This window comes from Gopherus flavomarginatus, chromosome 1, assembly GCF_025201925.1.
Source record: "Gopherus flavomarginatus isolate rGopFla2 chromosome 1, rGopFla2.mat.asm, whole genome shotgun sequence".
Taxonomy (NCBI): domain Eukaryota; kingdom Metazoa; phylum Chordata; order Testudines; family Testudinidae; genus Gopherus; species Gopherus flavomarginatus.
The window spans coordinates 210762357-210774301 of record NC_066617.1 but is presented as its reverse complement, the minus strand read 5'-3'; the positions used below and the strand labels follow the sequence as shown (position 1 = coordinate 210774301).

The following is an 11945-nucleotide window of genomic DNA, read 5'->3' as shown; positions in this document are numbered from 1 at the left end:
GCTCTTCTCTCCTGGCTAGTTTCCTTTTGACTCAATTCAAATGATGAGCAACTAGCTTGGGATCTCACTCTGAAGAAAACATATTTTAAAAACAACAGATTCCCTATAAGGTCTGTGTTCATGGCTCTTTGCTAAAATAACCACACATTTTCATGTTTCTGATAAACAGGATGCCCCAATGCTTATCTGAAATCTTCTAATATAAATGTGCATAAACTAACCAATTTACCCAAATATTTAAAAGTAAGAGATTTCTAGTTTCAAAGCTCAACAGCTCTTGCAGACTTGAAATGTTACGTTGCTGTGCACAGCAAACAATTTATCTCAGAATGCTGTGGAACAGAAAACTGTCCTCAAATAAAGGGTCTCATTTGTCAATAGTTAACACCAAGAAGAGAGCAGAAAAAGGTATTTTCAAAAGCCATTTTTCTTTTGAAAATATTCTACTCTAAATATTTAATTAATAAATCTGTTCCATTGACTTAAACAGGCATTGAAAGGTACTCCAACAATGAAAAGCTGCAATCTGTTTTAAGAGAAATGATTTGTTTAGTGTTTAAGCTTCAGTCAAGAAACATTTTGGTTTCTAAGTAGGTGGACTATATGTTAGTTTTATACCAGCGTAAAACAACTTTTTAAAGGGGTATAGGGGAGCCATTGTGTCATTTAATTGGGGGGCACCAATTTCATTTGGCTGAGTGACCAAATCAGCCTTTCTGACTGGCACGGGCATTTTGCAGAAGTGACTTCTTTAATAGAGGAACTCCCATGTTTTTCACTAAACTGGATGTCTGCCTTCTCCCACTCACAGAACGGCCCGAATGTGTAAATTATGCCATGTGGATACAGGCAAGGGGACCTCACCTGGCACTGCACTCCCTTCGATTTCACTACTCAAGAAGCAGACCAAGGAATGAACTGTGGTTCTTGTTCTGGAGCCCCTAATTCCCGATGAGGGCAAAATACTCTCTCACCCTAGTAACACGTATATGGGAATAGAGATGCAGAATGCCAGAGTCACTTTTCAATTGGAACATGTAGGTCTCCCACAGGCAGTTATGGAGCTAAACATCCTCTATAAATCAGTCTAGCATCCTCGAATCACTAATGCCATCTGAGCTTTAACGCTTAACCTTCCAGCAAGTTTCTGCTGCTATGAAAGTTATTCAAAGAAATGCGTAGAAGACAAGCCTAGTATACCCCCCACCCTTCCCCAATCCTGTGGTTTTATATTGGGACGATTTAGGTGTCCAAATGTGGGCTTTCCCCTTATCCACCCAATCTTTGTATCAGATACTCATAAAATCTTAATCAAATCCACTTACTCAGAACACTGCCGAACTGTTCTTGTTTGGTTTAATTCTGAAATGGTCAACATATTCAAAAATAGGAGCTAACAATTTTTATGCACAATATATTAATGTAGACATTTTTATTACAATCTTTCTTGCCACATATTGTCAAATAAAATAGACTAACACAACCACTCTAACAGACAACGAATTAACATCAACCAATCCAGATACGTATAGGATACTCTTAACAAGGCAGTATTTTTAGCTAGAAACCTTGGTCCTCCAATTTTTTGTATAGTATGTTGATTATTGATTTCTTGCATTTTAAATATAAATCAGCAAATGAACATCTACATTACCAATTTTAATGCAGATTTTAAAAACATGTATGTATGCCAAGCATGAATAAACTTCCACAACACTTTTTAAAAAAAAAAACTTGAAAGTGTTGTTATGCATGTATCTTCCAAGGAAGTCAGCAGAAGTTTTATGCATAAAAAGGTTGGGTTCCAGCCCAGAATAGACTAGATAATTAATTTTTAAAAGAGTTTTGGTCCATTCTGCATAAAGCTCCACAAATAAGTGAAACTATAATAATCAAAATGCCTGCACACAAAGAAGTTCATTACAGAAAATGGGTTCAAACACAATTAGCTCAAGTAACACCAGCATTCCATTTTGTTGACAGATGAAAATCACTGAACAGAATGATTGAATCTACTGCTCTCTGCCAAGTTGCTTGTACCTCTGCAGTCATTAGAGACATTCATTTTAGTTTGACAGCTTTTCTTTGGATGAGGATCTGCAAGTGGATAAGACTTGACCCCTGTGATAGACTCATTTCCTTTAAATGAATAATGGGGAACTGTGCTAAAGGCCAGAGTGAATACTTCCTAGCTGCTCTGGAAGTACGTGTAATTTCTGTATCAGTGGACTCTTCACGGATGTTATATCCAAGAGAAGAGAAGGGGGAATAAGAATGATTGGATATGATCATGTTGTGTTTGTCCAGTGTGGCACATACAGTTTGTTCTAAAAACACTAGGAAAAAGTCTTGCATAACATTTCACTGGTAAAAACGCCTTCAAGTTATATGAATTGCTTTAATGTTTAAAAATACCTTTGTCCATATGTTGTGACTACAATGTACAATGTTACAAGGTAACTACAATGTGCACTTACAGTCAGTTTCTCAATGCTTCTTCAATTATTAGAAATTGAGCCTGCTTCTGCAGCTGATGCATGGCCTGATCTATTTAAAGTCATGGAAAGAATATCATTGACTTCAATGGGAGTTCATTCAGATATCATATGAGCATCTCCCACTGACTTCAACAGAAGATGGTAGAATGCAGTGGCTGCAAATTGCGGCCAGTTCGTAACTGAACTTCTCCAAGTTCTGTTCTGCATTTTTATGTCTTTATTTTCCTTCTGCTTTCTTGTGGTATTGTGTCAGTTCATCACAGATATTAAATGAGAAGGGCATTACTGGAGGGGTGGGGAAGGAGGGGGGGTCTGCCTTCCTCTGAAGCATCAGGCACATGCCACTCCTGAGGTCTGAATATCCGATTTAGACCACAGGTCCAAGCTGATATGGCAAATCACAGGTGCCTCTTATTAGCTTCCCTCTGTTCTGCTTCATAGAAAAATTCATTTTGGCTAAGTTTTACAGATAAAAATTCTGTATTGAATTATTATCATTTAACTTATTAACCTCTTTCATGGAATCTATTATTCCATTTTCCATATTAACCTCTCCCTTTTTCTAGAAGCACAAACCAATGTATATGCTCCTAAACACCAAACGAGACTCCTTTGGTACCATCTTATCGCAAGCTTGCCATAAATATGCTCTCTTGATGGCAAGAAGCTTGGATCTGTATTGTTACTGCTGCTTTTCAAAAAAGAAGAGGATTATGAACCTCTCTCTTTGACCCCCTGACATGAAGAACAGGAATTTCTCACTAAGCTATGGAAAAGTTGAAAATTCTGTAGGGTCTAGTCCTATAAGTTTAACACTGTGAGGCTATTTAAAGAATCATTGTGTGAAGAGATGGAGCAACAGTCTGTTGATCATAGCTTCCCAAGTCTATGGGAATGACTGCAAATGTCAACATGAAATGTTATGAGTTTAAAAAAGTGAAATAAAAAAGGTTTATGCTTATAGTTATCCCTGGGGTGGGCTACATGGCCACTACGTGATTAGCATTTGGTAGTGGTAAAAATGTATTTGTATTGAAAAATAAGTAGAAAGTCCTTGGAGTTGTATTACTGAAATATCATTTTTATTTAAAAGTTACTATCTCTAATTTGAAAGTTGATTACATTTCCCATGCAGCTTCCACAGCAAACATTGTATGTTAAAGAGGGCAGTTTTTATGTAATAAAGTTTTTAAACATATGGGAATTAGCCATTATCTCGAAGGAAAACAGCTTTAAACTATTTAAAAATACAGTGCTGAGGACTTTGAATGCTGGACATCAGCCATAAGCTCATGTGCTTAAGGAAGCTTCTATGCTTTATTCAGATTACCAGAATTATTATTGCTAGGAAGTTATTTCATGGTGCAGGTTATTGTAAATTGTGGCGATACAGTCCAGTTTACTAGGTTCTTTTGTGTATTTCATATGTCAGAAGAGCAAATTTTTAACTTTTAATTGCGGAGTGCATTGGAGATGATAAAGTATTAGCCACTTAGAGCAAAAGCTGAGAGTTCTTAAACTTATTGCAAAATGTATTAGCATCTTGTGTGTTATTTGCTTCAAAGATGCTGAGAGAGATTTAAGACATCTCTTAAAATCGGAAAACTTCCACTCTATTAAAAAGAAAAACATTAAATCTGTTTGGTCTAAAATTAGCGATACCTGTGTAAATTCTCTCCCTGAGTTCTGCTAGTAGAAACAAAATAGGGGGCTTCAATGGCAGAAAGTCTACTTGGATGTTGGATTAACAAAGACTGCAGTAGCACAATCTACCTACAACCCAAGCACTGCTGAGGGACCCAGACCTAGACAGTTGACACAGCTTAGTAACTGGGCAGGGCTGGCCAGAAAGAAGTTTCTGGGAAGGTACCCAGGAAACACACAGATCAAGTGCTTATTCTGGGCAGCCTCAGACACAGGATGGAACTTAAACTGCCTTCCTTTTAGCATCTCCCTCTGTGCACAACTGCTCCCTGCTACTGCAAGAGGATGCAATTTGTATCTGTCTCTCCCAGGATGAACAAATCAAGCTCACAGACTGCGTTTTTAGGTTTGGGCATATACAACACACTAGGACTCATTCTCAGAGGTGCAGAGAACTTGCAATGCCTGTTGAAGTCAAGAGGAGTTGTAGGTGATCAACATCTCTCAGGATTATCCTCACTGCCTAATCAGCACCCAGAATATAGAAATTGTCAAGAAACCCATTCTGAGAGCACTTCAGGGAACAGGATTTTGGTATAAAAAAGTTAACCAATAAAAATTCCCCAGCTGCCTCCATGGAAGGAGGGAAAAAACTAGAACAGGAGGAACTTTATAATGAAGTGCTTCGGTACCATGGATGATAATAAGCAGTTGTATATAGCCTTAGATACATTCGAATATCCTGCAGCACACATTAAAAAAAATGGCTCTTTGTTTTGGAGAGCCAGCATAAAATAATTCAGTAAAATTCAGATCACGAAACTGTCTGAAGAATGGAATTATGAACAAACTAACCCCTCCACTTATGTCTGCAGGCAAGTGTAGGCAACTGTTCACTATTTAGTGCTTTACTGATGAACCTGTTGTACATTTTTGTTAAGCAGGTGCACCCTCTGAGGCTTCTAAATTGAACCATCCATACAGGTTAAAATGCCCTCAACAAATAATGAATGTTGTCAATATCCCAGTGACTTGCTATTCATTAGACTACTAATAGGGTTACATTTACAAAAGGTAGCCACATCATCTTCCTTTTTTAAAGAAGCTTTGTCTCGACGTCTTAATAAAAAAGGAATTAAATCTGGTCCCAGAGCTAGAATTACAAATTTCTACTTGGTGCTACTGACTGGATAATTAGATTAGTAACATTGGTCTTTTCTGGAGTGGAACATGGGGACAAAGTGATGTGGTACTTGTGGAAATAAAGGGATTAGCGCCTATAGAAATTGGAATCACAATTCATTCATAGGCCAGAAACAGGAAAAGTTATTAGCAACATGAAGTTACACTTCAACACCTCTGCAGAGCATCTAATGCTAAATATCTCCCCATACACAGCCTGAAGTTGTGTGCAATTTCAACCCTACTGAGTTTTGTAGCAGTTGAGATAGTGAATACCACAATAAGCTGCCAAATACCTTCAGCTAAGGCAGTAGGTAGCTAGTGAAATTGGCACTAGATGCTTTGCTACAATATATATGCAAGTCAGTCAGTCATTCCACCAGCAAATTCATACCCAAAGTCTTTGGCGAGGCAGGAACCTGTGTATTCTCTTACCTATGGTACACAGGCTGAGTGAATTTGACAACCATTTTGATACCTGCGAGTAAGTTTTACTAATCATGTTTTTCCCCCTTAAACCAAGCAAGGCCAGCACGTATGTTTGATCGTGGATATCTGCCTATGCAGGGCACTATTTCATGGAAGTCAGGTTTCTGTCACAGATCAAAGGCAAACAGTACAATTTACAGGAAAGAAAAAGAGGACATCAATACATTGTGCGTTACTGGGAGACATACAGCCTTTATAACTCAGTAGCTTTTATTATTATCTCCGGGTTTTCTATGTCCTTTTTGCTTTGAACCATTCTCAGTTCCAGCTGGGCTGGGCTGGGTTTGTTTCCTTTTCCAGCATGTGCTAAAAGAAGATATTGAAACATCAATAATAAACAAACACACACACAAAGAATGAATAACGTTTCTGTCCTGTCTCCATCATTATTTTTTTCTCTTCTCATCCACTGTGCTACCATTGCCTCCACCAGAGGGTATACAGCGCATTGTTGTTTCCCCATCTCCCCATCTCAGGTACTTCTGCAGCTCCACCATTATTTAGAGAGTGCTCCTGAGAAGTTCTGAGGGCCCTCAACTCCTCTTTGGATCTTACTGGGACTTGAGGAAGCTCAATATCTTGTATTCTAGGTGACAGGGACCAGGTTGTGTGGCAGTACAGTAGAACAAGATTACTTATGTACTTCCAGCTGGTGTTTTTAATTCCCCTTCCCAAGAGAAGACAGTTTGAAGAATAATTTATTCAGCTAGCATAAGACAGAAATTCACCACTCAATATTTGAGGAATCAATCCCCGTCCTAACATACACAGAAAAGGGAAACTGAGGCAGCTGGTGCATCCAAAAACGGAAAAAGGTGAGGCTCTCTTGTCCATGACACTCAGCATTTTCCTCAAATTCTCCCACTCAGGGCCGGCTCCAGGCACCAGCGCAGCAAGCAGGTGCTTGGAGCGGCCAATGGGAAGGGTCAGCACATCCAGCTCTTCGGCAGCAACTCGGCGGCGAGTCCCTCAGTCCCTCTCGGAGGGAAGGACCAGCCGCCGAATTGCTGCCGAGAATGAAGCGGCGGCAGCAGAAGTGCCAATTGCGGCCTTTCCCCCCCCCCCCCCCCCCGCCGCGTGGGGCAGCAAAAACGCTGGAGCTGGCCCTGCTCCCACTTTTGCTCTAATAGTAATGCAGTCCCACCACAGGTGCAACACTATTATCAACTGGCCAGTGCATTTTTACCACTGTTAGGGTTAGAGGACACAGCAGTAAAAACATCAGTGCTAGAATTCCCTCATTCTGTTCTGTGGATGTAGTCTAATAATAGGCCATATTTAGTGCTGAAAACAACTTTCCAGAATGTTTATTCCAATGAGGATATGAACAGAGTAAATTCAGGAACAGAGTGTAAAATGATTACCCTTTGCACACTTGATGGTCCTTTGCAGAACATGCTGCATAGCTGATACAGTCTTTTCACATGCCACCTGCAATTAAATATACATATATGTTTAGGCTTACCAACATTCCAATCATAAGAACATAAAAATGGCCATATTGGGTCAGACCAAAGGTCCATCCAGCCCAGTATCCTGTCTACTGAAAGTGGCCAATGCCAGGTGTCCCAGGGGGAGTGAACCTAATGGGTAATGATCAAGTGATCTCTCTCCTGCCGTCCATCTCCACCCTCTGACAAACAGAGGCTAGGGACACTATTCCTTACCCATCCTGGCTAATAGCCATTAGTGGACTGATCCTCCATGAATTTATCTAGTTCTCTTTTAAACCCTGTTACAGTCCTAGCCTTCACAACGTCCTCAGGCAAGGAGTTCCACAGGTTGATTGTGTGCTGTGTGCAGAACCACTTCCTTTTATTTGTTTTAAACCTGCTGCCCATTAATTTCGTTTAGTGGCCCCTAATTCTTATATTATGGGAACAAGTAAATAACTTTTCCTTATTCACTTTCTCCACACTACTCATGATTTTATATACCTCTATCATATTCCCCCCTTAGTTTCCTTTTCCAAGCTGAAAAGTCCTAGCCTCTTTAATCTCTCGTCATATGGGACCCATTCCAAACCCGTAATCATTTTAGTTGCCCTTCACTGAACCTTTTCTAATGCCAATATATCTTTTTTGAGATGAGGAGACCACATCTGTATGCAGTATTCAAGATGTGGGCATATCATGGATTTACATAAGGGCAATAAGATATTCTTCATCTTATTCTCTATCCCTTTTTAATGATTCCTAACATCCTGTTTACTTTTCTGACTGCCGCTGCACACTACGTGGACTTCTTCAGAGAACTATCCACAATGACTTCAAGATCTCTTTCCTGATTAGCTGTAGCTAAATTAGCCCCCATCATATTGTATGCATAGTTGGGGTTATTTTTTCTAATGTGCATTACTTTACATTTATCCACATTAAATTTCATTTCCCATTTTGTTGCCCAATCACTTAGTTTTGTGAGATCTTTTTGAAGTTCTTCACAGTCTGCTTTGGTCTTAACTATCTTAAGCAGTTTAGTATCATCTGTAAACTTTGCCACCTCACTGTTTACCCATTTCTCCAGATCATTTATGAATAAGTTGAATAGGATTGGTCCTAGGACTGACCCTTGGAGAACACTACTAGTTACCCCTCTCCATTCTGAAAATTTACTATTTATTCCTACCCTTTGTTCCCTGTCTTTTAACCAGTTCTCAATCCATGAAAGGATCTTCCCTCTTATCGCATGACAACTTAATTTACGTAAGAGTCTTTGGTGAGGGACTTTGTCAAAGGCTTTCTGGAAATCTAAGTACACTATGTCCACTGGATCCCCCTTGTCCACATGTTTGTTGACCCCTTCAGAGAACTCTAATAGATTAGCAAGACATGATTTCCCTTTACAGAAACCATGTTGACTTTTGCCTAACAATTTATGTTCTTCTATGTGTCTGTCAATTTTAATAATTAATACTTCTGCAATTTCACATCTGAGTTCTTTCAGAACTCTTGGGTGAATGCCATCTGGTCCCGGTGACTTGTTACTGCTAAGTTTACCGATTAATTCCAAAACCTCCTCTAGTGACACTTCAATCTATGACAATTTCTCAGATTTGTCACCTACAAAGGATGGCTCAGGTTTGGGAATCTCTTTAACATCCTCAGCTGTGAAGGCTGAAGCAAAGAATTCATTTGGTTTCTCTGCAATGACTTTATCGTCTTTAAGCGCTCCTTTTGTATCTTGATCGTCCAGGGACCCTACTGGTTGTTTAGCAGGCTTCCTGCTTCTGATGTACTTAAAAAATATTTGGTTATTATGTTTTGAGATTTTGGCTAGCTGTTCTTCAAACTCCTTTTTGGCTTTTCTTATTACATTTTTACATTTTAATTTGGCAGTGTTTATGCTCCTTTCTATTTACCTCACTAGGATTTGACTTTCACTTTTTAAAAGATGCCTTTTTATCTCTCACTGCTTCTTTTACATGGTTGTTAAGCCATGTGGGCTCTTTTTCAGTTCTTTTACTGCGTTTTTTAATTTGGGGTATACAATTAAGTTGGGCCTCCATTATGGTGTCTTGAAAAGTGTCCATGCAGCTTGCTGGGATTTCACTCTAGTCACTGTACCTTTTAACTTCTGTTTAACTAACCTTCTCATTTTTGCATAGTTCTCCCTTATGAAATTAAACGCCACAGTGTTGGCTGTTGAGATGTTCTTCCCACCACAGGGATGTTAAATGTTATTATATTATGGTCACTATTTGCAAGCGGTCCTGTTATAGTTATCTCTTGGACCAGCTCCTGCGCTCCACTCAGGATTAAATCTAGAGTTGCCTCTCCCCTTGTGGGTTTCTGTACCAGCTGCTCCAAGAAGCAGTCATTTAAAGTATCGAGAAATTTTGTCTCTGCATTTTGTCCTGAGGTGACATGTACCCAGTCAATACGGGGATAACTGAAATGCCCCCACTATTATTGAGTTCTTTATTTTGATAGCCTCTCTAATCTCCCTTAGCATTTCATCATCACTATCACTGTCCTGATCAGGTGGTCAATAATAGATCCCTAATGTTATATTTTTATTAGAGCATAGAATTACTATCCATAGAGATTCTATGGAACATGTGGATTCATTTAAGATTTTTACTTTATTTGATTCTACATTTTCTTTCACAGACAGTGCCACTCCCTCCCCCACCCCCACCCCCAGTCACCCAAGTTAGTCACAGTGCTTTGGACCACAATGTTCAGAGGCCAACTTGATTGATCCAAAGGTTAACAAGAGTCAATGAGTTGTTTTTTCTCAACTCTATAAGGCACATACAAGTTGCAGCTGAATTTAATGCATAGTGTAAAAAGCTGTAGAATCTCTCAATAACTAGGAGCAAAAGGATCCAAATTATGGATACAGTCTCCAAAATTAATAAGTAAGAAAGCATCAGCGCACAGGACCCTTATTCTGATAACAAGTGCCAGTACTGTAAAAATCAGTTATGAACCAATGATAAAAACCAAATATTTTTAAATTTATAGAGTATCTTTGATTTGGTAGAATCCCCAAATACTTTTACAGACTGTGCAGAGAAAGACACCTCATCAGCCATCACTGAAATACAATCACCCAAGCAACACTACTAAAAAATTAGTGGGTTTCTGGGGGGAGGGAGGAGGGAACTGTATCTATATGGGACATTTTTAAGTATGTGTAATGTTAAGTGTCCCAGAGATGAAATTTGGTCAGTGGAATAGCTCACACTCTTGCAAGAAGTGTTATTCTGTATTCCAAATATTGTCTAGCCTGCATTCTGTATCTATATTCTGGGGACTAACAATAATAAAATGAAAGAAGTCATTTATTAAAGCAGTTTCCTGCCAAAAAAAAGAAAATCCTCTCTCACACCTTAAGATTATTTGGATGTTTGTGGGTCCAGGCCAAGAGCATCGCAGCAAACAAGTCTCCAGTTCCAACGAAATCAGCATCCACTTTAGGAGACTCCATTCGAATTCTCTGGGTCACCTTGGTGCCATCCGCTCTAGCTGGAAGGCAGACATATAGTTAAGAAAAAGAACCTCTCCCTGCAATTAATACAATACTTACTAAAATTTAAAGGGCAATTATTACTGTAGTGCTTGACACTTTAAGTCAGCAGTTTTTTCGGAGGATCTTAAAAAATTTGAAACTATAAATCAGCTCTTCAAACTATTTTTCTCCAAACTTTGCCCATTTGGGAGCCACACCTGCAGCGTGAGTGCTACACATAATTTGGAAGAGCCGGCTAACACCAACATCTTCCATACAGGAATCCAAGCCACAGCATGCACAGGTCCAAGCATGTATTTCTCCATCTTGACCTATTGGCAGCTGGTTCGGTAAGGATAGTGAATCTGGAAGCTGCTTAAACCAAGATGAAGCATTATGTGCTGGAACACTTAGTATCTCCAGGTTGCACCTCGGTTTTAAATGTAAGAGCAGTCACAGGCCGCAATGGAGAACAGCGCAATCTGTACCTGACCCATGATTACAACTACATTAAAAAAAAGCAGCTTATGGTCCATTTAGTAGAATAGAATTTTTAGGTGGTGCCAAGAAACATCAACTGGTTCTACATGAGGTCTGTATTTCTTAAGTAATAATCCAGCTTGTTTCTTTTGGCAGCCCAGCATGCAATCTCTATATTTACATCTCATAGGTAAAAAAGAAGTAGGATTATTCACCATCCTGCTCAACAGCACTCCTTTAATATGAGAGCATTTAAACAATTTACCGAGCACAGACAGTGCTTGGTGCTATCAGAAGACGGGAAAGACATGGGGAGAAAAAAGGATTAGGAAAGAAAGAAACAAATTGTTCCTGTCCAGTTTGTTTACAATCTATTTTGTCAAGAGGACAGTGCGATTTTTCTTCTTCACTGACAAACATCTTAAGTTTCCATCTTCCCACCCCACCACCACTGCAGGCGCCTGAATCCGTATGATTGAGCTGTTCCCATGTACTCCAGGCTGTTTTAATGGAGTGATTTATTTTTAAATCAACAGAAACAAATCGAGCGAGCTGTTTGATAAAACAAGACCATGACTTACTTTTCCTTTGGCTCCCTAGTGCAATTAGGAAGTCACTTCCCAGAGAACCCTGTAGGTCTGAGCTTGTGATCACCACGGTCTCTGGTCCCATAGCATGAAGCATATCCATTACCTTCCC

At 39.4% G+C, this 11945-nt stretch overlaps 1 protein-coding gene across 4 annotated transcripts in view; it reads right to left on the bottom strand.

The window, feature by feature from the left end:
- Nucleotides 1-1342: 1342 nt before the first annotated feature.
- PDXK (pyridoxal kinase) overlaps nucleotides 1343-11945 on the bottom strand; it is a 93184-nt gene continuing 82581 nt past the window's right edge. For all 4 annotated transcript variants that reach the window (XM_050936707.1, XM_050936708.1, XM_050936709.1 and 1 more), the window contains 4 exons: nucleotides 11828-11939; nucleotides 10647-10783; nucleotides 7178-7244; nucleotides 1343-6119 (listed from right to left, as the gene is read on the bottom strand). In XM_050936707.1, the coding sequence (XP_050792664.1) occupies nucleotides 6007-6119; nucleotides 7178-7244; nucleotides 10647-10783; nucleotides 11828-11939 (429 nt within the window). In that variant the 3' untranslated portion in view covers nucleotides 1343-6006. The remainder of the gene's footprint in view (nucleotides 6120-7177; nucleotides 7245-10646; nucleotides 10784-11827; nucleotides 11940-11945) is intronic.